This window comes from Ovis canadensis, chromosome X (genome assembly GCF_042477335.2).
Source record: "Ovis canadensis isolate MfBH-ARS-UI-01 breed Bighorn chromosome X, ARS-UI_OviCan_v2, whole genome shotgun sequence".
Classification (NCBI taxonomy): domain Eukaryota; kingdom Metazoa; phylum Chordata; class Mammalia; order Artiodactyla; family Bovidae; genus Ovis; species Ovis canadensis.
Genome location: NC_091727.1, coordinates 38,527,159 through 38,554,401, shown reverse-complemented (window position 1 = coordinate 38,554,401; position 27,243 = coordinate 38,527,159). Strand labels below are relative to the sequence as shown.

The window sequence follows — 27,243 nt, the reverse complement described above, 5'->3', positions numbered from 1 at the left end:
CATAAACAGAGGAGCCTGGAGGGCTTCAGTCCTTGGGATCACAAAAGAGACAGTGCCGGCAAAAACTGAGCTTCAATGCCTGCAAGATCAAGTTTTATTGTTTTACACTATTTTTCTAGGGTGTAATCCTTGTATTCTCAACCCAAAATATGATTGTTATCAGAGATCTCCTCCTTGGCAGGGCACAAATCTGATTTTATCTCCTGGCTTATGAGCAAAAAGCTTTGCATCTTCTCTCCCCTCAGGGGGAAACTTTGTCCCAAATGCCCTGCTCATGCTTCGAAGTTTCATTCTTCTCCAGGTCTTAGATCCATGATTCTTCCCCATGTTGTTGAAGCTCCAATTCCTTTGAGCAAATGATTATATTTTTGCACAGCCTTCCTAATTGTCAGTGAAAGGGTTAGTCCTAATTACTTAGACTACTATTGCAGAAGCTTTTAAATATAAATTGAATGGTTTATAAAATGGGTCTAAATGTTTTATCAGTCACTTCTATGAAGAACACTTCTCAACAACAGAATCTATTTAGATTTACTTCTATGAAGAACACTTCTCAACAACAGAATCTATTTAGATTTGGAGGATAAATAATTATTAAAATCTCTCAAACAGAAATTGCATATAGCTATTTTAAGCATAAATCCAGATATAAAATATTATCCATGAAAGCAAAATGAGGGTCTCATTAAAACATTTGAATGATTTCACTTGCAAGTTTTTACAAATTCAATGTTTAACAACCTTTGTATTTTATTTTTTCCTTACAATTATATAACTTAAAGAAAATATCTACTCTTTAACCAAACACCATAAAAATGCCCCCAAAGCCTCTGTAGTTTACCCCATAGTGGTGAGTACCCACATTTGTCATGCAGGAGACCAGAGTTTGATTCCCCAATGGGGAGGCATAGAAATCTTTTTGGGGCTTCCCTGGTGGCTCAGACAGTAAAGAATCTGCCTGCAATACAGGAGACACAGGTTTGATCCCTGGGTCAGGAAGATCCCTCGGAGAAGGGATTGGCTACTCCCTCCAGTATTCTTGCCTGGATAATCCCATGGACAGAGGAGCCTGGTGTGCTACAGTCCATGGGGTCTCAAGGAGTTTCACATGACTGAGCAACTAACACTTTAACTTCACCATGCAAATATTACTATTATATATGGACCACTGCATGAAAATAGTTGATAAGGACTTTCCTATCAACTTATTTCACATCCCCTTTTTCCTTCTAATAACACTCACTTTTCATCATAGAAGATGAAAATACAAGACTTTTTTTCACATAGGTTTTGTCAAGGGATAAATCTACATGACTAAATGTTGGTGATTGGGAGGAAACTGAAGACAAGACTCCCAGGAACTTGAAGGAAAGATTTGCCTTCCTGAGAAAAATCAATAAACCCAAGTCAATGTCCACTTTTTTCATTGGATGTGATAACTTCATTCCTTGTAATACAAGAACTGCTGCAGCTATGTATGACCATGACCAAATATGGCTGATATGCTGAGGGTAGCAGAATGGAAAGCTGGAAAGCACAAAGGCTCCAAAAACTTGCTGAGCTATTGAACCAACCCAGAACATGTCTACTGTTGTATTTCTGACTATAGCAGAAAACAAAGGTCCTTAGTATTTCAGCTCATCCTATTTGAATCTTCTCTTTCTTGCAACCCAGATGCTAATAGAGCTATTATAGTGGTTTTAAAGCATGGTCCCCAAAGTATTTGACATTTATTGAATGTCAAATACTATAGAAAGGTAGGCAGCTTCTAGAAGCTGGAAAGGCAAGGAAATGGATTCTCCCCTTGAGCCTCCAAAGGGAACGTAGTTCTACAGGCTCATTTTAGATTTCTGATCTTTGTGTTGCCTTAAGCCACAAAATTTATGATAATTTGTTACAGCAACAAGAGGAAACTAATACAGTGATTACGAACTTGGGTGCTGCTATCAGCCTCCTGTTTAAATCCTTCTACTACTTACTGAGTATGAGACCTTGGGTAAATTAAACTCTCTACCCTGCAGTTTCATCTCGAAAAATGCCTGCTGGGTTGTCATGGGTTTAAATGAGAAACTACTTAGGAGTATCTGAAGCTTCATAATTTAAAAATAAATGTAACCATTGTTCTGCTAATATTTATAATTTAGTATATTTGCACCTTCTCTCCTATAAATCAAAGTTTTTTTTCTTTTTTACATAGTCATGGAAGAGGAAGGGTATGAGAGCCTCTACCTACAGCATCTTATTTGATGCCACAACCAGTCATAAAATAAGTATATTTTGTTTTCCTATGGGAAAACTGAGGCTGTGGGAGGTTAATTTTTCCAAGTGACATAGCTATTAAGAAGACAAATCAAAGCAACTTATTCACCATTGCATTCACTACACTTATTTGCTGGATGATGCATCAATATGTGCACATAACCACCGCAGTGGGCACTCCTAAATAATGAGGACTCTAGACAGACTGACACTAGGTCACCCTATCTTGACCCTCAGTGGCACGAATCCTAGCTCTTTAACAGCAAACGGCTGGAGGCAACGGAGAGAGACACCCAGATGCAGGAGCCCTGCGGGAGAGTGGTGATGGCAGGGCTGGGATGAGGGGAAAGGAAGGTGGAGTCATTGCGAGGATGTAAAGGAGGGGCCTGCGTGGGGAACGCCCCGGGCCATAAATGGGGGCGGGGCCTCCCCCGAGGCCAGTGCGCGGCCGCGGAGCTTGACTCTCCCATAGCTCCGCCCCCCAGGACACTCGGCGCCACAATGGAGGAGTACCATCTCCCCTGCGACGAGGTACCGCCCCTCCGCCGCCCCCGAGCGACCCCCGCCCCCGCCCGTTTCGGCGCTTTGTCTCGGCAGGGTGGTTTCCTGGCACCCGGCAGCCAGGAGAAAGGAAGGGAGAGCCACTGTGAGGACACAAAGGCGGGGCCTGCGTAGGGAACGCCCCGGGCCATAAACGGGGGCGGAGCCTCCCCCGAGGCCAGTGCGCGGCCGCGGAGCTTGACCCGCCCATAGCTCCGCCCCACAGGAGACTCGGCGCCACCATGGAGGAGTACCATCGCCCCTGCGACGAGGTACCGCCCCTCCGCCGCCCCCGAGCGACCCCCGCCCCCGCCCGTTTCGGCGCTTTGTCTCGGCAGGGTGGTCTCCTGGCCCCAGCAGCCAGCAGAGTTGGGGTGCAGCGTCCCCCGTGCCCAGGTCCTCTCCACGGGGCCTGGGATCCGCCCCTCCCTTCTCCGGCCCCCGACCCCGAGGCCTTGAGGGTGGGGTGAGAGTCAGGATGGCATTGGCGACTGGGAGCGCTGGGGGCTGGCAGTGGGGTCGGGACCGAAGGTTAGAAGCCTTGACTTGGGGTGCGTGGGGTGGCGGGAGCCGCCCGTCTACAGGGCGGGCCTTGGGAACCGGTCTTCCTGGCTGCTTCCTCTGCCCCTTGGTGTCCCCAAAGCAGATGCCACATCCCTGCCAAGCGAGGCCCTGGAGGCAGAGCCGCTCCCCCTCCATGGCACTCTCGCTGGGGTGGTTTGGAAGGAGGTACTTTATGGATTAGGAGCCCTTGCTTATTGACTCAGGCTTCCAAAACCTCACCAGAAGCCCGTGATGTCAGTTGTCATCTTCCTGTTACCCACGGGGGACTGTGACTTTCATGGCGGCTAAGTCAAAGTTAGAACTGCCAGAAATGACAGCCGCTCCATTTGAACCCAGACCTCAGACTACACAGCTACAACTCTGGCTTCTCTCTAACCAGGAGGAGGATGAGGCCTGTTGGATCCCAGCATTACCTGTGACAGGGCAGAACAGACAAAGACATTTTCTGCCCAGTGGTAGCCACAGGTGAATGGTGCCGTGAAATACAACTAGGCAGGCACAGGGTGGAGGGTGCAGCATAAAATAGTGTATTATTAGAGCCCTCGAAGGGCGTTCTGGACCATTCTTCTTTAGGATGTGGGCTTTTGCAGAAGCTTAAGATCACATTTAAACTCAGGCTTCTGTGATGCAGGTGGCATACACGCTTCAAGGTTAGTGGTTTTCTTATTTTAGAAATTGAAGCATAAGCAATTTCATCCTCAAGGCATATCCCCGGAAAGTACCAGTCTCCTGACTCCTGAGAGGGTTCTGTACTGCTGCTGCTACTAAGGCGGTACCCCCTAAATGCCTGTATGGTAAAAGAAATAAAATTACATGTGTTACCATGGCCATCCAGTACAACCTGATTCCCTGGTGACCTTCCAAACTGAACGGAAATGGACATTATTTAGTTTGTAGACCACTTTTGAAAATAGATAAGGACCTTATTTGAAAGTAAAATTATTTTAATAGGGGCAGTTGTGATACCTGTTTTCATGATTATTCTGATGATTTAGGGTGTTGTTGGGGAATTATCTGGTATAATTAAGTAAGGTGAGAATACTTTAAATCTGTACTCAACAAGGTACTTATTTTCAGAATTTACTTGGTTTTTTAACTATTTTGTTGTATAGTGGGATTTACAGACATGCTGATGTCATAAAGCACCTAAAAAATGTCTCCATGGAAACAAGTCATGTACTACCTGATATGTTTTGGTTTAGACTGCGATCTTATCACATAACCTATTTCTTGACTCTAAGACATTTCTTAGTCATTAATAGTTGCTTTTAACTCAAGATTGTATCAGGACACTCCCCAAGAAAGACAGAGTTGTCAGACCTGTTGTATTATGGGCATAGATTAAAGGTCTAAATATTATTTATATGTTATAAAGTGACAGTAATTTGGAATGATCAAGTATTTTCATAAACTTTTAACTCAGGAAAGCCACATAAATTGCCAAGCATAAGTTAAGAACAAAATTCAAACTTATCAGCATTCTTTTTTCATGGCCTCATTATTTAGTCACAACTATTTCCTGTGTTCTGATAACACATCATATGTCTATCTCCTGTTTCCTGAGCTTTACAACACAATAATCTGCAGTCTGGGTGTTCACCAGAATCACTAGGAAAGCACTTTTTTTTTTTCCTTGTGCTGCCCATATCTTTGTAAAAAAATTTTATTTTATATTGGAGTATAGTTGACTTACAGTGTTGTATTAGTTTCAGGTGTACAACAAAATGATTTAGTTATACATATATGTATTCTTTTTCAGACTCTTGTCCCATGTAGGTTATTATAGAATATTGAGTTCCCTGTGCTATATAAATAGGTCCTTGTTGATTATCTATTTTATATATAGTAGTGTGTATATGAGTGCTCACGCGCTTAGTCATGCCTGACTCTTTTGTGACCCTATGGGCTGTAGCTCACCAGACACCTCTGCCCATGGAATTTTCCAGGCAAGAATACTGGAGTGGGGTGCCATTTCCTCCTCCAGGGGATCTTCCCAATCCAGGAATGGAACCCTCATCTCTTGCATCTCCTGTGTTGGCAGGTGGATTCTTTACCACTAGCACCACCTGGGAAGCCCCATATGAGTAAAGCACTTTAAGAAAAATGTTGCCTAGGCTCTGCCCGCAGAAAAGGCAATGGCATCCCACTCCAGCACTCTTGCCTGGAAAATCCCATGGATGGAGGAGCCTGGTGGGCTACAGTCCATGGGGTCGCAAAGAGTCAGACATGACTGAGCGACTTCACTTTCACTTTTCACTTTCCTGCATTGGAGAAGGAAATGACAACCTACTCCAGTGTTCTTGCCTGGAGAATCCCAGAGACAGGGGAGCCTGGTGGGCTGCCATCTATGGGGTTGCACAGAGTTGGACACGACTGAAGCGACTTAACAGCAGCAGCAGCAGGCTCTGCCCGAGAGCTAATAAGTGAAAATCTCCAGGGAGGTAGGTGGCATGGCATTTTGCGATTTTAAAGATCAAGGTGGGATTAGTAGCCTCAGTAATCTTAATGCCCCTTTTCACTGTGGTCCCGTCACTAATACCTGTCTAGGCCAGCCTAGGGTATTCTGTGTAGCATCATAGCTCCCAGGAGAAGGAAGTCTGTGTTGAAAGCCACTATATCTTTTGTTTTCCATCTTTAGGTTGGCTTCAATGCTGATGAAGCCCACAATATTGTTAAAGAGGTGAGTTATATATCTTGTTTATCTTGAAGATTGATGGATTGGTGAAATTTTTTAAAACTCTGTTTTTACTTTCAGTACAAAGTTAAAAGCCTGAGTATTAAAACAAGATTTTTAATATTCATTCACTAATTCTTTATAGGGCTGCTTCTGTGTTTGTTATATTGCATGCTGACAGTCATATTGTATGCTCTCAGGCATCTTGGGGCCTGAAAGGGATATTTAAGTGTTGATCTAGAATATTGGCTTGCTGTTTTCTAAAGCTGATTTTCTGTCTTTTGAATAAAATAACTTTTATTCCAATGGGGCCAAATATTATTTTAAATGTTTAATAGTTTAGAATCATGTATTAGAACTTTATAGCCAGGAATATTTCATTATTAAAACAAAATGCAGGGTCTTGCTTAGCAGTCCAGTGGTCAAGATTTTGCCTTCCAGTGCAGGGGCCATGGGTTTGATCACCCTCGCCCCGCCAAATAGAAGCAATATTGTAACAAATACAATATAGAGTTAAAAATACTAAACCACCTTAAAATTAATTTTTTAAATGAAATCATGATTTTAAAAATGCAAAGTTTTCCGTACTTTGACAATGCAGAAGCACAAATGAGGGCACTGGGGAGGCAGAAGATAGCATGGGTCATGGGAGGGCAGGAGTGATAGCAGCCTCATTTTTCAAAGTGGAGAGTCAAGAAAGACTGTCCTTGCTGGATGGAACATGAAGCAAAGGATGCTGAGGTATTGGAGGAGTCTTTTCAATGGTACCTGCTTCTTTACACGCATTATGAACCACATGAAAAGACCAAAGAGTGAGTAGAAGGAGAATCAAATATCACCTTTGTTATTGGTTAAAAACTAGATTAAAGATTGGGGCTTCCCTGGTGGCTCTGTGGTCAAGAATCCACCTGCCAATTCAGGAGATGTGGGTGTGATCCCTGGGTTGGGAACATCCCCTGGAAGAGGAAATGGCAACCAACTCCAGTGTTCTTGCCTGGGAAATCCCATGGACAGAAGAGCCTGGTGGGCTACAGTCCATGGGGTTGCAAAAGAGGCATGACTGAGGGACCGAACAGCAACAAGAAGATTAGAGATGGGAGCTTGTTTTTCAAACTGCGTACTGGTTCAGTTCAGAGGCATCCAGGGAAAAGTTAGAGTCAGCAGAGAGCAACACTTAACCAGGCTGGTGCCTTTCGTTGGTTTGGGTGAAGAGGGAAGGAGAAAGTCAATACTCAAGTCCAAGGCATTTGGAGACTGGCTCTCCCAGATGAGAAGGGTGGAGCATCAGCAGGTAACTTGCTCCCCCTCCATGGGGAGGAATGATAACAGGTGGGGCAAGAGGCCAGGGATGATCAGGAAAAATCCTCTGTGTGGAAGGAAACATCCAGAGTAGAAAAGAAACACGCTCCTAATGGTGTAAATATACTGAAGTAAAAATAGTGAATTTACTATATTGAGGGGACACGGTTGAGGGGCAGGAGGTGGCAGGTGGTCACGGGGAACTAAATTTTCATGTCATAGCAATAAAAACGTTATCTGGAGATATGTAAGGGACCCTTAAGAGATTTAAAAAACCAGTTGTACCCTAAAAGTGTTTGCTCTGCAGAGGGGGGCTAAGCATGGGGGGAAAATGTAGGAAGGAGAGGATTTTTGCTTTTCATTGTAAACTCTTCTGTTGGATTTTTCAACCCACATGCAGAGGAGCTCAGAGCAAGGATTCTAAGAAAATATGGAGATTGGCAAAAGATAAGAAAAACAAAAATAGTGAATTCACTATATATTCACTGTACTTAAATAGCTTATTCAGGTAAAAGAACCATGCTTCTTAAAATGTGATACACATACTTACTGGTGGTTAGGTGGTCCTAGAAGCCACTGAGTGTGTTTTTAGGGCATCAGTTTTACTTCCATACTTGCAAGAAGGCGTTAAGTAATATAAATAAATGTTTATTTTCAAACACAGATAACAAACGGGTACAACAGATACCAATGGATACACTTTGGAGTCAAAAGCAAGCTTCATTTGAAATTTTCATATGAAATATGAGACTTGAAAGACATCTCAGGTTTCCCACAGGTGGCATTTCACTACTAGTCTATTCTTTTTCCTCTCCTGAGCTAACTCTGTTTGCTATTGAGACATTAAAAAGTTGAGGGAGAGAGGTGGGGGAGGGAGGGAAGGTGGACAGAGAGTGGGGTGGGGAGAGAGAGCGCTACTGAAAACATTTCAGCACTTCCCAGATGACTGTATAATTTCAGCAGGCATTTTTGTTTTTCTTATCTTTTGCCAATCTCCTTATTTTGTTAGAGTCCTTGCTCTGAGCTCCTCTGCTAATATATTTTTCCTACTGAAGTCTTAGAGCCACTCACTCATCAGTGATACACATATATTTTATTCATTGTCAGTAATAGAATTTGCCACAAACACATTTTGGTAGAAAAAGTGGGTTACAAATGGAATTAACTTGGAGCTTAATCTGAAGTACATTTGATTCAGGATGTCCAGAGAGTATATCAAAGCCAATATTACTTCAACAGCAAACACGTATGGCGTGCCTGCTGCGTGCCCAACTTCTGAGTTTGGCCCTGTGGATACAGAGCAGGTTAAGGACCTCATTATCTAGTAGGTCTCCTGGTTAATGGTAATGAAGAGGCTAAATGTTAATTAATAGTAATTAGCAGGGTTATTTACAGTGGCATCCACAGGCCCCGGATATTTCTATTGTCTCGAACAGAACCTGAAGTGGTCCTATTAGATAATGTGAAAGGGAACAAGGGCTCTTGTTTCTCCTTAAGGTATGGCAGTCTAGGGAGAGGCAGAGGTTTCCCAAAGACTGCCAGCCTGGGAATGGTAAAGCCAGAATGAAATTGCTGGCCCACTGACTCTCCTAACTCTTCATGTTATTGAACATCCTGGGAGAATAATTTGAGCCACGTTACTTTCTTCAGTTCCTCTAAATTTCATTTCTCTTTTTACATTTTATGATTAGTGAAGATTTTATACCATCCAGCTTAGGATTCCATATTAATTAATGCCTCTTGCAGGCAGACTCTACTGTCTGAGCCACCAGGGAAGCCCATTAACGCCCCTGCATGCGTGCTCAGTCGTGTCTGACTCTGCAGCCCCATGGACCATAGCCCGCTAGGCTCTTCTGTCCCTGGGATTCTCCAGGCAAGAGTACTGGAGTGGGTTGCCATTTCCTCTTCCAGGGGATCTTCCTGACCCAGGGATTGAACCCGCATCTCCTGCATCGGCAGGCGGATTCTTTACCACTGAGCCACCTGGGAAGCCATGAATGCCTCTGCTGCTGCTGCTAAGTTGCTTCAGTCGTGTCCGGCTCTGCCTCTACTATAGTCCAGTTGTAGTAAATGAAAGCTGTGCACCTGTGTGCATGTCTGTCTTGTTAAGCTGGATTCTGTGAATGAACTCTCCTGGCTCTATCACTTGAATTCAGAATAGTAGCAGCCAGATAAGTCAAGAGAAAGACAAATACTATATGATCTCACTTATATGTGGAATCTAAAAAAACCCAAACTCATAGAAGCAATAGAATGATAATTGTCATGGGGTGGGGAAAATGTCAGTCAGAGGGTACAAACTTCTAGTGATAAGATAAATAAGGGACTTCCCTGGTGGTCCAGTGGTTGGGAAAATAGGGGTTTCAAGAGATGAAGTCACTTGCAAAAGTCACACAAGGGTGGGAGAGGTGAGTCTTAAAATGAGTCTTAAAGCTGAGTCGTAGAGTCTTAAAACCTAAGACTGTGGTGCTACACCAGTGCTCTTCATCAAGTATCAGAAGTGGATGCTAGTAAACACTGGAAAAATATTAACTGTCTATTTCTAGAGCGCCTGAAAAGTAATGTTTGTTGATGATTCACTTTTAGTGGTAGGTGTGCTTGCTCTTTGATAGCTAAGCAGTTATATGGATGAAAATATAATTATTGTACATGAGAAATATATTCTTCATTGGCCTCCTTTGTTTCTAGCATCTGAAACCTAGGTCAAATCTCAGCTATTGCAAAGCCATTCTTTAACCAGTTGATATCACCCTTTTAAAATCACCCCCCCCCCATAAGCATTTTACAACATAACTTATCACCCTGCATTGGTCTTCCTTGTGTGACAGAGTTCTTTTATTAGCTTCTCTTCTAGGCTGTTGAGTTCTTTACAATAGAGGCCATGTCACATTTCTCTTTATATGGTCCGTAATATCTCAGCATGAGATAATGCATGCAGAAATGCTTTGAAAATTCTCCAACAGTTAGAGACAATGCATAATAAATATTTACCAGATGCATATTTTCTAAAATGTTTTCTTGGGTTATAAGTATATTTTATATTTTGAATAAATCTTTTCCTGCAATATGTGTATAATTGTCCTCTGCCCTTTTAGTGTATAGATGGGGTCTTGGGAGGTGAAGATTATAATCAGAACAATATCAACCAATGGACTGCAAGCATAGTGGAACAATCCCTAGCACATCTGGTTAAGCTGGGAAAAGCTTATAAGTATATTGGTAAGTATTTGTGTCCTTCCTCATTAGTTTACTCACTTTAGTCTCTGTGGTTTTCTCTGAATTTAAAGAATGTAAATGAATGATAGATCCTCAAGTTGGATACTAATAGGGTGTGAAGGACTTTTGGCTTATTCATCCCCAAATAATCTGTGATAATACCTGAAAGATGGAGATCTCTTGCTACTCAAAAGCAGTTTTGCTCCTGCCAACCATCTGCTTGTCTTGGTAGCATCACCTTTTACATTTGCACCGGTTATTTTCACTGAAACCATCTCAGCCCTACTGTCTTTTCAGTAGGACTGTGAGGTGACACATAATATGGATTTTCTTTGCGTCTGAATTATGCCTATGGGACAAGGCACATGATTTGGCCCACATTTTTCCTGCGGTACGATTACCATTGGTTATGGCACTGGGCAACAAACAGACTGGATCCAGTGAGTTCACAACTGTGGTAATAAATCATCAAAATGAGAGACATGTTTTTCAGTTGATTCTCTGAATGCTTTGTTTTATGTTATTTATTTATATAGCATTTACTGCTCTGAACTCAAACACTTACTTTTCGTTTTAAGTGTTCTCACTCTGCATCTTTATTTTTAGTGACCTGTGCCGTGGTCCAGAGGAGTCCATATGGCTTTCACACAGCCAGCTCATGTTTTTGGGACACCACATCTGATGGTAAGAGGCTTTGTATGTGCATGCTAAGTCACTTCAGTCCTGTCCAACTGTTTGTGACCCCATGGACTGTAGCCCACCAGGTTCCTTTGTCTACGGGATCTCCCAGGCAGGAATACTGGAGTGGGTTGCCATTTCCTTCTCCAGGGGATCTTCCTGCCCCAGGGATCGAACCCACATCTCTTATGTCTCCTGCACTGGCAGGCAGGTTCTTTACCACTAGCGCCACCTGGGAACCCACCATTTCCTTCTCCAGGGAATCTTCCCGACCCAGGGATCAAACCCAGGTCTTCCACATTACAAGCAGACGCTTTAACCTCTGAACCACCAAGGAAGCCCTAAAGAGACTTTAAGCTGACTCAAACAAAATACAACTTCTAGCAAAGTTAAATAGTGGTCCTTGTTATGAAATCTTTATCTCTACTTAAATTCCCACAAGACTTGATCAACAGAATTGCTTTATACCTAATGGCAAGTCTGCTATCAGACAAATAGGAAATGGGAAGAGTTAATGGGTTGTAGGAAATATGCTATTAAAACCTATGAAAAATGTATATATATTCCTGGTAATTTTGAGGTTTTGATGTTTCTGAGTCCTTTCATTGTGTGTTTTCAGGAACCTGCACTGTAAGATGGGAGAACCGAACCATGAACTGTATCGTCAATGTTTTTGCCATTGCTATTGTCCTGTAGCTGGCTAAAAATACTTGGCCAAAGCCATTAACCTAAGAATTTGTCAGTGTATCCTTTCTAAAAAGAGTAACAGTTACTTATTCATATGCTAGATGACAAGTGTGCAATATGCTTCAAATCTATCAACAAAAACAGAATAGTGCAAGCAAGCAGTCTCATAGGAAGTTGGCAGATTTTCTCATCTTCCATACAGAATTATTTAAACAGGGAAAACAATGTTAGCAAAAAACAAATATAGAAATATGGCATGACATGAAAATACACTCTTAAATTTACACCAGCTTTTCACTAACAATGTGTATGTAAGGAGATGGGGAAATCCATGCAGATAATTAAAATTCCTTTCAGCTAGAAAAGTTAACAGGGATAAATATATGAACAAAAATGCTGCAAGGATAACTGTGGAGAAAATGATAAAAATCAGTTAATGCTTAGTTTTTTATTTCTCCTCAGTTGTGTGTATGATTTAGTGGAAAGTAATCCCATCCTTTTTTTTTTCCCATCAACTAGTAGCAACTGTTATTATTAACTTGTTTACCTTTTCTGAGAATAGCTAAATCACTTTTTAAAATTTAAAATTCTTAGATTTACATCTGAGAGTGAATTGAATTGGGTAACCTGAATTCCCTAGGAAAACAAAATTAGTTACAGCATATGACAAAAGTATAAGACTCCAACAGCTGCCTTACAATTCATTCATTCCAGATGGAAGAAGCACTTATTGAATGTCTATTATGAGCTATTTTTCTGCTAATCATAGTTATCAATATGCTGTTCAAACTTTCTTTTGGTACCTAGTCAGTTGGACAACATTTACGTCTGGGAAAGAGAAAAAAAATGTTGTTTTACAAGAGAGGAAAAAAGTGAATCTGGTTATCCAAGTAGGAATAAGCAAATGAAAAGCAATTATTACTGACAGAGAATTATTGATGTAATTTTAAGAATGGCTCCTAGCAAGCAAAAAACTGCATAAAATATGCAACTCTTAGTTAAAGGCCTTATTATCAGTCTAATACACAAGTAGTAAATTCCATCATTGCTTTAGTTACAATCATCTGTAAATAATTTTAAGTACTTATGAGGGGTTCAAATTGAGTATAGATTAAAAGTATACAATCATTAGCAGGTTATTGAATATCTCAGGGCTTATGAAATGTAGTTAAATTTGTGAAAGAAAGAACTGATAAAAAATTAGGGTACACAGCTGGCCACCAAATGCAAAGTCAGTCTGTTATTTAACCTTGAAAATAAAATCAATTTGCATATTACCACTAATACATGTAGGGAGTGGAACCATGAGTCATTGAATTCCAGGGGGAAAGGAAGGCTTAGTGTTGACAGTGTTAAGAGAGTATTCTTGTAGGCATGCTGTGTGCATGTTTGATATTTTGCCGAGTAACAATAATTGTTCAATGTTGAAGAAGATAATTAAGAAAATATAAGGATAGAGTTTAATGCAGTGATATATACTCTGGCACATTAAATTTTTCAGTAATTACCTTTATGTTAGTTTACACTGCTGGCTTTGGTGCCCTTGAAGATTATAATAGTGACCAAAATATATCTGTGCAGTTAAGGCTCGCTTTTGACTATTGTTATTGAAGCCTGATTTTAAAAGAATAATAATCAAAAATACCTCGTGAACTTGCTATCTGCTCTGTTTCTAGTTAAAATGTAATAAAGATTATCTTCCTGCACTGTACGTTTGCTTCTGGATGATCATTGAATAAGAAATGACATCGTCTTTAAGAAATTCTAAATAATAAGAATGGGGACATGAAATGAATGTTGGACCACAGAGATACGTTGTACAGAATAAATGCCGTTAAAATAGCAACCCAAACACTGGTGTTCACTGGGTGAACACCAATGTTAACATAAATAACAGCTCCTATTTTATGCCTTCTATTATTTTTTAACAAAAAATTATTTTAAAAAGCGGTATAAAATATATTCTGTAACTATTTATTAGCTTTTAATAACTATTTGTGGCAAGGAATTTTGTCCTATTTGTCAGCTTGCAATTGAGTTGTTGCTGTTTTGTGTTTTTTTAATTAAGGACTTAAAGTATGTAAAATTAGGGTATTCAGCTGTAAGTACTAACTCGGATTTTGGTAAAGCTATAATTTTATGTTTGTAAAGTACCAGTATACAGCCCTAAATGATGGCAACATCTCATTACGTTTTCTCTGATAAGAAGTACTTTTTTGCTCTTCTTTCCAAGTTGGGTGTTATCTAATTATGAGTCACCGAAAGCATTTTCATCACCTACAGTCGTCATCATATTTTTAAGGTACTCTTACGATGCTGCAGATTGTATTTTTAAAGTTTGAGTAAAAAACTGTATCCTTGATAACAGGTTTTTAAAAGTGGGATAAAAATCTGTAATTTTGTGTGTGTGTGTGTGGTAAAGGAATTAGGTCTTTTTTTTATAACAGACACCAAAGAAAAGTTTGAGAGATGAATTGAAAATTTCACCCCATGCACTAAAATCTACCCAAGGGGAACTTGTTTTATATTCAGAGGTAGAGTTATATTTGTGGCTAAAGAGGCTTATAGTTTCAATGTCTAATAATTCAATGAAATTGACCTTTGCATATTTACTAAACTCCCTATAAAAGCATCTTAAGCATTCAGCCTTTCCAAGATTTAGATAGCCACCATCAACATACAGCAACCTCAGGGGTCCAGGAGTTTCTAGTCTACCTTGTCTAATTGCAAATCCCGTATTTCTCACTGTGGTCCCACTCAGTGTCACTCCATGTCATCCTTGAATATGTAGGAAATACTGACAATCCAGGCCTAATTAGAAATGGCCCCTAATTACTTCATGAAGAGCGTCTCTTCCCAAAATGGTTTCTAAGGATCTCAGAGATGAAGCTGGAACTTTGTATAGACATTCATAGGCACCACTGAGATCTTCCCTAGAGGACATAAAATGTGGGCAGCTACCTCCCTCTGGGATATGCTTTAAAGGTGAAGACTGTATGGGGAAGTGTCTTTGCAGTTCTGCCTAACCAAGTCAGGGAATTTGATGCCTGGGCTTAGCCAATAATGTGTATTTAACTTGCTTCATGCCAAAATAAGCTTTTTTATTTTATTGAATGCTTTGTCTTTTTAGATGTTTTTCTGTACGCCAGCTTCTAACTTGAGATATCTCCAGTCAAGCTTCTCAGCACAGAATTTTACATGAGGCAGCATTATTACTTAATGACAGTTCTGTTTTCAATCCCTATAATACCTTATAGAGAAACTCTTCATGAAAATTAATATTATATCATGTACTAGCTTTTCCTTAATTTTTAATTTTGTATGCTAGGAATTTGGAGTAAGCTGCATGTGCTAACATAGGCTTCTACAGATAATGCTCATGGAGAGTACCACTCAAAATGATCAGGACTACAGTTGTGGTCTCTTAATAATTAAAGCAAACTCATTCTTAAAGGGCCAAGTAATAAATATCTGAGACTTTATAGGCCTTTGCAGCTATTCAAGTATGCTATTGTAGTGTGAAACAGCCCAAGATAGTATGTAAATGAATGCGCATGACCATGTTCCAATAGAACTTTATTTACAAAAATAGGTGACAGGCTGGCCAGAGTTTACCAACCCCTGTTTAGAGTAAGAGGTGTTTCCTAGCCACTTAAAAAATTATACCTTAATTTGAGGACTTTTTTCTTTTCATTGTTCTGTTATAAACAATGGAATCCAGGGTACTTTCATATATTATGTTTTTATTATCTTGGACTCAGAGACCTTACCAATAAACCAAACCTGTACTCTGCTTATTAAAAGAATGAAGTCAACTTTTCCAAAACTGAAGTATTCATTTTTTTTCTAACATGTGGGATCTTAGTTCCCCAACCAGGGATCAAACCCATGGACCCTGCATTGGAAGGGCAGAGTCTTAATCTTTGGACTGCCAGGGAAGTTCCAAAGTATTCATTTTTTGATGTATATCACCTCACTTTTTACTGGTGTACAGGTAATTTTATATTGTCTTGGAGTTCATTTTACAACCTTATTTGAAAGAACGTTATAAAAAGGTTAATGTTTTATTTACTGATTTTTGGGGTTTTTTTTAATAGCTAAGATGGACATCTCCTCTAGCAAGAGAATCATCCATACACACTGAACATGGTAGTCACCCATTCAGTGCCTCCTGCTAGAAATCATACCACACACACACACAAACACAAAATTGCACAGGCCAAAGATAAAATGACTGCCCCATAAAAATTTAGGGGAAGTAGATGTTCTTTACCCAGGAATGGCTACATGTTACACGAGGCATGAGCACCTGACCCAATGATAGTTTATCCGTAAATTTATTTTTAATCCATGAGGTGGCTGGGACACATTTGGTCAGGCAAAGTAATTCTCTCTGAATTTTGGTTTGTAAAATGAGAGTATTATTCAACAGGAGAAAAAGGGAAGATGGAAAGCAGAAATCTTGTCAAGGACTCATCCAAGTTTTCTTATTAGCAGAAATATCACAGCTGCCTGCTCCTCTCTACCACCCTCCAACCCAGGGAAGACATACCACGCTTTGAATACCAGCAACGCCAGCAGCAGTGTTGAGAATGGTGTCAGCAGCAAATGTGGCAGAGGGGGTGGTGTATAGGCAGGGAGCAGGTTGATGGCAGTGGTCTGGTGGTCAGTTTAGAATCACCAGCATAGGGGGATTAAAAACAGAACAAAACCTGTACATAAATGTTCATAGCAGCATTGTCAGTAACAGCAAAAACCTAGAAACCACTTAGTCTGTCAACCAGTGAATAGTTTAACAAACTGGTACATACATGGGCTGTTACTCAGAAAACACACACAAGAACTTGTATGAATCTCCTGAGAACTATGCTGAGTGAAAAAGCCAATCCAAAAAGAGTACTGTTATGATTCAATTGATATAACATTTTGAAACAAAAGTCTAAAAAATGGCAAACAGTGACTACCCTGGTGGTCCAGTGGTTAAGAACCCACCCTCCTATGCAGTGGTTAAAAGTGAAAGTGAAAGTGTTAGTCGCTTCAGTCGTGTCTGACTCTGCAACCACATGGACTGTAGCCCACCAGGCTCCCCTGTCCATGGAATTCTCCAAGCAAGAATACTGGAATAGGTCACCATGCCCTCTCTCCAGGGGATCTTCCTAACCCAGGGATCAAACCCTGGTCTGCTGCATTGCAGGCAGATTCTTTACCGTCTGAGCCACCAGGAAAGCCCCCCCCCCCTTGGCAGGGGACTTGGGTTCAATCCCTGGTTGGGCAACTAAGCCCAAGAACCCCAACTACTGATTACACTCACTCCAGAGCCCATTCTCCACAACTACAAAAAGCCTGTGCCACAATGAAGACCCAATGTAGCCAAAATTTTTAAAAATAATAAAAATAAAATGTCATACAGATTAGTGGGTGCCAGAGGTTAGACATAGTGGAGAGGGAAGAAGAAATGTGCAGGAGGGAGGTAGGGGTGTTATAAAAGGCCAACATGAGGAATTATTGTGGTATTGGGACTGTTCAGTATCTTGGCTGTGGTGGTGGATACACAAACGTACACATTATAAAATTATGTAGAACTAAATACAAATGAGTACGAGTAAAATTGGGGAAATCTGAATAAAGTGAGTGAAAAGAAATACTTTCAAGTCAGAAAAAGACAAATACCATATACTATCATGTGGAATCTAAAATACAACAAAAATGAACTTGTCTGTAAAACAGAAAGGCTCACAGACGTAGAGAACAGACTTCCATTTGCCAAGGGGAAAGGAGATGGGGGAGGGCTGGATTGGGAGTTTGGGGATACAAACTATTATATGTAGACTGGATCAACAACAAGGCCCTACTGTACAGCACAGGGAACTATATTCAATATCCTGTGATATGTCATAATGGAAAAGAATATAAAAATATATATAAATACATAACTGGGTCACTTCGCTGTACACCAGAAATTAACACAACATTGTAAATCAACTGCACTTCAATTAAACAAAGAAATACTTATTGTTAATGTTTCTATTAGGTTTTCTGTTGCTGCTTAAACTCAGTGGTCTGAAAACAACCTGAATTGACTCTGTTACAGTAAGTTTTAGAGGTCAGGAGTCCACAGTGGTCTCACTGGGCTGTGTGCATGCATGCATAGTCGCTCAGTCGTGTCCAACTCTTTGCGACCCCATGGATTGTAGCCCACCAGTCTCCTCTGTCCATGGGATTTCCTGGCAGGAATATTGAGTGGGTTGCCATCTCTTCCTCCAGAGGATCTTCCTGACCCAAGGATCAAACCCGCGTCTCCTGCATTGCAGGCAGATGCTTTAACCACTGAGCCACCAGGGAAGCCCCTTACTGGGTTAATGTCAAAGTTTAAACAGGCCTGCATTCCTTCTTCAGGTGAGCATCCATTTTTTTTTTTTGGCCTTGTCTAGCTTCTAGAGGCTCTGTACATTTCTTGGTTAGTGGTTCCATCTTCAAAACTGGAAGTGTAGCAATTTCAAATCTCTTCTCTTTTCTGATCTCTGCTTCTGTCATCTCCTCCTTTGACTCTGAGGTGCCTGCCTCTTATCTTTCCCTTATTAGGACTCTTGTGATTACACTGGGTCCACCCAGGACAACCTCCTCATCCCAAGAGCTTTAATCACATCTGCAAAGTCCTTTTACCATGTAACATATTTACATGTTCTGAGGATTGATAAGTGGATACCTTTGGGCATCATTTTATTTAGTACAACTCCATTATCACAGGATGCTGCATCTCAGTGATTTAAACAATATCAGAAAATGACTCAGTATCAGAAAAGAAATAGGGAATATTAAAGACTGTGAGGTGTTTGACAGCACATGCTCCTTTAGATGGAGGCTACACCTCAGCCCCAGTCATTATTAACATCTAGAAACAAGGTTTTGGGGTTCCCTAATCTTCCAGCTTTGCAAGAAATTCAGAAATATGTGTGAAGGCTCTCAATTTCAAAGCCTCAGTATTTTTCAACATTGGTATTTGGACCTAGTGGTGGCGGGGGTTGGGGGAGGTGGGTGGGTGGGTCTCATAATTAGTATACCTCTTCCATTCTTGAGTTCTGAACAAATTAAGAGACAGGGAGAAAAATTAAAACCACAGTATCACCTTTCTGAGAAATACAAATATTACATGATATCAGTTACATGTGGAATCTAAAATATACAAATAAATTTGTTTACAAGACAGAAACAAACTTACAGACACAGAAAACAAACTTAGGTTTACCAAAGGGGAAAGTGGGTGAGGGAGGGATAAATTAGGAGTTTTGGATTAGCAGATATAAACTACTATATATAAAACAGATAACAACTTGTCCTACTATATAGCACAGGGAACTCAATGTCTTGTAACAAACCATAATGGAAAAGAATATGAATAACATATAATACATGGATCTATATAACTGAATCACTTTGTTGTATAATACACCAGAAATTAACACAATATTGTGAAACAACTATACTTCAGTTAAAAAAATCATAAAAATTTTGAAAATGACCTTTTTGTTAGAGAATGGGACTGAGGGGAACTGGTCTTATTAATATTTTAATATTTTGGCTTCCATCATGGCTCAGACGGTAGCCATGTCTGCAATCCAGGAAACCCAGGTTCAATCCCTCGGTGGGAAAGATTCCCTGGAGAAGGGAATGGCTACTGACTCCAGTATTCTTGCCTGGAGAATCCCATGAACAGAGAAGCATGGAAGGTTAGAGTCCTTGGGATCACAAAAGCCAGACACAATTGAGTGATTAACACTTTTACACTTTCCAGGGGCTTCCTGGTGGCATGGTGGATAAGAATCTGCAGGTCAATGCAGGGGACTCAGGTTCAATCTCTGGTGTGGGAAGATCCCACATGATGCAGAGCAACTAAGCCCATGCACCACAACTTTTGAGCCTGTGCTCTAGAGCCTGGGAACCACAACTACTGAACCATGAGCCACAGCTACTGAAGCCTGCATGCCCAGAGCCTGTGCTCTACAACAAGAAAGCCACTGCAATGAGAAGCCTGTGCGCCACAGTGAAGAGTAGCCCCTGCTCACTGTAACCAGAGAAAAGCTGGTGTGCAGCAATGATGACCCAGCACAGGCAAAAATTAGTAGATAAATAAAGTATACTGACACCCAGAATTAGAGTTACCATCCAGTCATAAGCATAAACACTCACTGTCTGATGAATCAGGAAGAAGAAGCACTCTACTTTCCAGGTCAGGAATGAGAGTAAAGAAAGATCAGGAATGTTAAGGAAATTAATGATTCTCCACATGGAGAACCATATGAAAGAGAACGTGAGTGGGGATTAAGCACTGCTCCTTTAACACTTGGCACTGATTTCGATATATATAAATATGTATTTTTTAAGCACTGTATAGCCTAACATTGTACAGGCCAAAGAAAACACGTCTGTGGGTTAATGTGGCCCATGGGTCATTAATTTGTGTCAGTTTCATGGTCTACCGGCCTCTACCTTCCCCTCCCACACTATCCCAGTCTCCTCCCCCATTAGGCTGATGCAGCGGGCTCTGTGATTGTTCCACCAGTAGTCAACAGGCAAGGGGAAGGAAATTAAGTCAGCTATTATCTGGCCTTAAGGCCAGCGCAGTATGTCTGGAAGCAGCTATTACTGTTGCAATCATGATAATATGATCTAGAGAGTTACCACAGAACTACTGTTCTATGGATTATTGGTATGCTCTTTTTGGAGGGTACTTCAGCAGCATCTATCAATTTTTTAAGTGTTATGTTCCATGATCACAATTCTTAAGATCTATATCACAGAAATAATAACATAAATGGATAAAACCAAAAATTTTCCTTGCAATACTGATCACAATTCTTAAGATCTATATCACAGAAATAATAACATAAATGGATAAAACCAAAAATTTTCCTTGAAATACTGTTTGTAAAAGCTAATTTAAAAAGAAGAAGAAGAAAACAACTGAAATGCCCACCAATAGGGGAAGAGAGAAATTGTGGGGAAGAAAAGGGAAGTATCACATGTCACCTTATGTATTATGTGGTTAGAAACAATCATATATTACTTTGAAAAACTTATCTTAAATTATACAGTACATAAATGCACTGTTTTACACCAAGCTTTTCCACATAACAAAAGCTTAAAAGCCCCTTGCTCTCCATCTTGTCCTCTTTTGATCTCCTATCCTGCCATCCACTCCCAAGCGTAATAGGAGCTAATAATTATTGCTATTTTGATATATATGATTCTGTTTCTTTTCACATTTCTATACATATATGCATGTATTATTGTATATAATGCATATTCTTCTGCAGATTGCTCCTTTTAGGCAACAGTATGCTTTTGGGATTTCTTTTTTTTCTTGATGTCAACATATACAGAGTCACCTTGTTGAGTTTAGCTGCTATATTGTATCATATAGTATGGACAGGCCATAGTTTATTCCATTTCCTATTGGTGGACATTTAGGTAGTTTCCAGTGTTCCACTCTTACAGACAATGCTGATATGAATACCTTCGCTCAAATCTCCTTGTGTCCATGTGTGAATGCTTCTCAAACACTTTAAAAGTGAAATTATTGGGTTATAAGATGCTGCTGCTGCTGCTAAGTCGCTTCAGTCATGTCCAACTCTGTGCGACCCCATAGACGGAAGCCCACCAGGCTCCCCCGTCCCTGGGATTCTCCAGGCAAGAACACTGGAGTGGGTTGCCATGTCCTTCTCCAATGCATGAAAGTGAAAAGTGAAAGTGAAGTCGCTCAGTCGTGTCCAACTCTTCGCGACCGCATGGACTGCAACCTACTAGGCTCCTCCGTCCATGGATTTTCCAGGCAAGAGTACTGGAGTGGGTGCCATTGCCTTCTCCAGGGTTATAAGATGAGTACCTTTTAATTCTTAATAGATTGTATTTTTTGTCATTTGTCTTCAGAAGAGAGAACAGAGTTAAGACTCGGGAAAACAGCAAGCACATATATCTGTACATGGGAAAGAATTCCCTCTGCCATGTATAAATATACAACATATACACATATAGGTAAAGAGATGCTGTGCCAACTCTTAAAAAGATCCATTCTAAAATGGAATTCATTGTGAATCACAGTATAGCTCCCCCAACAAAGAACAAAATCATACACACTGGGCCTGCTCTTTTTGTCATGCTCAGGGTGTCACACCTGCCCAGCTCTTTATTTATGATTATGTGTATTTGTGTGTGTGTGCGTGTGTGCTGCAGAGAACTTGCCGTAGGTTTTCTTCTGGATGACTGTCCTGAACAGCAAGTGTTCAAGACAGCAAGTGCTGTGGAAGTAGGAAGGAAATGTGTAAATGTAAGAAATATAGTGGAGCCTGAATTATCTGGAACTCATGACTGGTAGGTCTAGGGAGCCAAGAAGAGAGAAAATCTAAGGATGCCATGGGATTTGGTTTCTCACTGGTTGAGCTGAATAAGGTTTGTTAAAGTATCTAAAATCATATAGAGTGGATTTCCCTGGTATTTCAGTGGTTAAGAATCTGCCTGCCAATGCAAGGGACACAGGTTTGATCCTTGATCCAGGAAGATCCCAGATGCTGCAGGGCAACTAAGCCCATGCACCATAAGTACTGAGGCTGTGCTCTGGAGTCTGTGAGCCGCAACTACTGAAGCGCACATGGCCTAGAGACTGTGCTTCACAGGAGAGGCCACTGCAGTGAGAGCCCGTGCACCCCAATGAAGAGGAGCCCCCGCTTGCTGCAACTAGAAAAAAGACTGTGCAGCCACGAAGACTGAGCACAGCCAAAAATAAAATAAAATGAGTTACGATTAACATTAAAAAAAAAAAAAGTCGCACAGAGCACCACTCACTGGGATCAGCTTCATTAAGGCCTGTAGCTTTGCCTCTCTAGAGTCAACAATGGCACTTGACTGGGAGTAACAAGCCTCCATTTTAGTTTTGGCTCTAACTCCGGTTGCCTACATGATCTTGAAGTAATCATTTCATCTTTCTAAACAGTACTTTATTCATCTATAAAGTGAAGAGGGAAGGTTAGGGCCTTTAGTATCACAGAATAAAAAATCCAAAGCAACAGTCTGTTCATCTAATATATATTTGATGCTAAATCAACTGTTTGCATCTGTCCAGAAGCTTCTCTGGTAATTTTTCCCTTCATAGTATGTTATAGGACTTTACAGAATTAAGATGGGATAAACAGAAAATCCAGCCAAGACTGGCACCAAGCAAGGGAGCAGGTTCAAGCAGGAAGTTTGGCTTAAAGCTGGCCATGACCCAGAAGCCAGAAAGACAGGAGAGTGATCAGCGGCTGAGGCCAGTAGCCTTGGCAACACTGGATCATATTCTTCTCCACGTCAGCCTACAGGACATATCTTCTGAGAAAATCCAATTCTACGTATGATATTTACAAACTGCTTGATGCTTTCCTTTTAATGGTTCAGGGCAGTGTCAGAGGAGGGGCCTTAGAACTCTGTTCTCTTGTTACCATTTTTTCCAGTATCTCCCAAAGGTCGTCCATAGACCACCTACAGTGGAAAGACTGGAAGTGACAGCTAAAAGGAAAATACCCAGGCTCCCTGCTTGATGTGCTGAATCAGAGGTAGAGAGTGACATGGGGAAGAATTGAAATTCTCCATTTACAACATTCTCTTCTGGCGATCCATATGCATGTTAGAGAGAACCGCTAACTTTGGGAGCCCACTACATTCACAACACAGTTTAAAGATACGATCTCTAGTTACACAAAATCAAGAATAAGAAATGTGTTGCTTAGGGACTTCCCTGACAGTCCAGTGGTTAAGACTCTGCTTCTACCGCAGGGGGTGTGGGTTCCATTCCTGGTCGGGGAACTAGGATCCCAAATGCCACATGGTGTGGCCAAAAAATTTTAAAAATTGTAAAAAGGAGCATGTTGCTAGGCAGAAGTAAGATGCAAGCAGCGACAATTTCAAGGGGAATGCAGATGCCTCCAGCAAGTGAGAGTCTGAAGCAGGAAGCGTAGGGCTGGCCAGACTCCCACTCCAGTCAAAGGAATGGAGTGACAAGGGCTCACTGTGAAGTCATTGAAGCCTAGAGCTGGAGGGAACTTTGAGGTTGCCTTTGCCAACCTCCCAGCCACAAGAGAAATCCTCTCTACAAACACGTTTGGCAGATGGTTATGAGAGGAGGTTGTCCAGGGCCTGGATTAAGGGGTGTGTTTTATGTCCAAACCTAGCTGTTTGAGGTAATGTATTTTATGAAAACTAGTCCCCTGGGATGCTGGAGTCACCTGAGTAAGGAAGCATGATCAGATTTCAGAAAGGATAAACACTTAGAGATCTTTCTCCCAGGCAAACACACCCATGTGCACATACTTCTGGTGGGCACAGGCTTTGAAAGCGGCAACCTTTGCTTGACATCTTTGTTTTGCCTTTTCTTTTTCTTCAAGGCATCTGTCTCCCTGTGCAGTTTAGCTGTGCTGCCACCAGGGGACAGAAGGATGCCATTGAGTGTGTCCTGAAGTCTAAGCTCCAAAGTCTGTTCTCCCGGAGATGAAAAACCATGGCTCCCTGCTGCCTTTGATTTCCAGCTTTTCCCAAAACATTTGTAATTTGTTCAGATGGTTAGAATAAGTCAACCTCTAAACCTAACACACTGGAATTCGCATTTCCCAGGCCTCTGAGTATAAGCAGTAGAGACAGGGCAGTAACTGATCTGCTTCGTTCACTACCTCTCAGTTGGGTCTCATTTGTACCCCTCAGTGGCCCTTCCAGGCCACCTCTTGCCAAACTCCCAAGACCTACTTTCCTTCTCTAGTCTCTTCCCTACACAGAACAGTATAAGGTCAGTAATTTATCCAGTTAGCAGTTACTTAAGTTTTCATCATGTGCCAGACACCCTGTTCTGGGCTTTTGGGAAAGAAATGAACAAAAGTCTCCCCTCCTGGAGCTTACATTCTAGTGGAGAGGCAGACAATAAGCAGGTGTGTTCAGAGGGTAGAAAGTACTGTAGAGAAGTCACAAGAAGCAGTAACACTGGGAGGGGGTGGCTCAGGGAGGGAAGGGACAGTGTCAAGGCTGCTGTTTTAGACACAACAGTCAGAGCAGACCTCTCTCGTAAAGGTGACATTCCATCTGAGGTCAGAAGGAGATGAGGGAGGAGTCACACAGAATTGTGACAGAAGGTATCTTCCAGGCAGAAGGACTCATAAGCATGACGATCCTGAGATGAAACCCGGCTTGGTATGTTTGAGGGACAAAGTGGCCAGTGTGAGGGACTTCCGTGGAGGTGGCTAAGACTCCACCCTCCCAATGTAGGGAGCCTAGGTTCGATCCCAGGCCACGGAATAGATGCTACACGCCACAACTAAAGATCCTGCATGCCAAAAAAATAAATAAATATTAAAACAAGAAAAGGGCCAGTGTGGCTGGAGCTGAGTGAGAAAAGGAAGGAGGTAATGGGAAATAAAACCAAATATGTGCCAGGGGACTTGGTCATATGGGACCATATCTGCGTGAGATGCTGCTGCTCTGGTGTTTCTGAGCAGAGGAGGGAGTGATCCCCGTGGCTCCTGTGTTGACAGTGAATGGTAGGCGGGCGGGGACAGAAGCCAAGAGCCCCGACAGCAGGGCCACTGTGATAGTGCAGGTGACAGATGATGGCAGCCCAGACTAGGATAGTCAAGGCAGAGGTGATGAGCAGCCATGGAGGTCAGATGCTGGACACGTTCTGAAGGTAGGCTGGACAGGACTTGAAAATGAGCTGCCTGTTGTGTGTGAGAGAGAAAAGTCAGTGGCAGGTGACTGGGTAAGTGGAGGTTCTGGGTAAGCAAATGGAGTCATTGTGCACTGGAGATGGAAGGCTTGGGGGACAGACAGCAGAGTCAGAAGAAAATGACAGCAGACTCAGAAGAGGGTGGGGTCCTGGAAAGTCCAGTGAGGAGAGTTTCGCAAGGAGAAGGCTGTGATCAACTCAGTCATGCCCTGAGGAGGTGGATGGCAACCCTTTTGGCTGCAGCTATGGTGACAGTCACTGCTTACCTCACAGTGTCACTGATATCAGTGGACTGCTAGAGACAATTTTCCTTCTTTTTTTTTTAAAAAAAAGTTATTCATTTATTTTTGGGTTGGCTTCCCTGATAGCCCAGTTGGTAAAGAATCTGCCTGCAATGCAGGAGACCCTGGTTCTATTCCTGGGTCGGGAAGATCCGCTGGAGAAGGGATAGGCTACCCACTCCAGTATTCTTGGGCTTCCCTTGTGGCTCAGCTGGTAAAGAATCTGCCTGCAATGCGGGAGACCTGGGTTCAATCCCTGGGTTGGGAAGATCCCCTGGCGAAGGGAAATGCTACCCACTCCAGTATTCTGGCCTGGATAATTCCATGGACTGTATATTTCATGGGGTATATTTCATGTATGTTTCATGGGGTAGCAAAGATTAGGACACAACTGAGTGACTTTCACTTCACTTCATGCCACGTAGCTTGTAGGATCTTAGTTCCCCAAAGAGGGATTGAACCCATGCCCCTGCAGTGGAAGTGCGGAGTCTTAACTGCTGGATTGCCACAGAAGTCCAGAGACAGTTTTCATATCCAGCCTCAATACATGGCTGTTTTTCTATGTCTGTTCTCAGTTTCCCACTTCTATGAGTTCTACTAGACAGTAAACAGCTGAATTCTCAATCCCGCAGTGGGAGACGAGCTAACACATCACAAGTCTGTACGAGGAACACAGATTTCTCCATTCAGCGTGGCTCTTTTCCACCTAGAATGCTGCCTCAGTTAGGTCGACCATCCACAGAGCTCCTAGGGCTTCAAGCAACACCAACCCTTTCCATGGCCATTCACCTCTCACATCCAGTCTCCCCAGATAATCACAGGTACTCCAGGACTCACAGTGGCCCTAGATCTGGAAACCTAGATCTGGTACAAAACCAAACTGTATCCTAGGATTATGTCTCAAGTATCTTGTCAAAGTAAATGAAATTACTAAAATAGATGCACTTTATTCTCACTCAATTGTTAATTGTTTTTTTAACATCATAACCCAATTTTGCTCTTATATATTGTCACTAATTAAATGTCTGGGTTTGAAAGCAGAATTCTCTTCCAAGGACTTCTCTGAGGGTCCAGTGGTTAAGAACCCACCAGCCAATGCAGAGACATAAGTTAGATGCTGTAGAGCAACTAAGCCTGCATGCCACAACTCCTGAAGCCTGTGTGCTCCATAACAATAGAAGCCTGCACACGGCAACCAAGAGTAGCCCCTGCTTGCTGCAACTAGAGAAAGCCTGTGTGTAGCAATGAAGACCCAGCATAGCCAAAATATATAAATAAATAAAATTTAAAAAGAATTCTTCCAAGAT

The 27,243-nt window shown here is 41.6% G+C and overlaps 1 protein-coding gene across 2 annotated transcripts; it reads left to right on the top strand.

Annotated features, from left to right (window-relative positions):
* Positions 1 to 2,663: 2,663 nt before the first annotated feature.
* DYNLT3 (dynein light chain Tctex-type 3) lies at positions 2,664 to 20,875 on the top strand. 2 transcript variants are annotated; one of them, XM_070289899.1, is made up of 5 exons: positions 2,664 to 3,071; positions 6,002 to 6,043; positions 10,432 to 10,555; positions 11,159 to 11,236; positions 11,850 to 13,623. In XM_070289899.1, exons 1-5 carry the CDS (start codon positions 3,042 to 3,044, stop codon positions 11,924 to 11,926), a joined length of 351 nt encoding a protein of 116 aa, XP_070146000.1. In that variant the 5' UTR covers positions 2,664 to 3,041; the 3' UTR covers positions 11,927 to 13,623. The 2 variants fall into 2 exon arrangements, with proteins under 2 accessions (XP_070146000.1, XP_070146001.1); XM_070289900.1 differs by lacking the exon at positions 11,850 to 13,623 and adding an exon at positions 19,710 to 20,875 and having other exon boundaries at positions 2,968 to 3,071.
* Positions 20,876 to 27,243: the final 6,368 nt, after the last annotated feature.

Excerpts from the sequence above, each read along its gene's own strand:
- DYNLT3 (XM_070289899.1), top strand. The coding sequence starts at position 3,042 with ATGGAGGAGTACCATCGCCCCTGCGACGAG. Across the intron at positions 3,072-6,001 it reads ACCATCGCCCCTGCGACGAG|GTTGGCTTCAATGCTGATGA; the intron begins GTACCGCCCCTC and ends TTCCATCTTTAG. Across the intron at positions 11,237-11,849 it reads TTGGGACACCACATCTGATG|GAACCTGCACTGTAAGATGG; the intron begins GTAAGAGGCTTT and ends GTGTGTTTTCAG.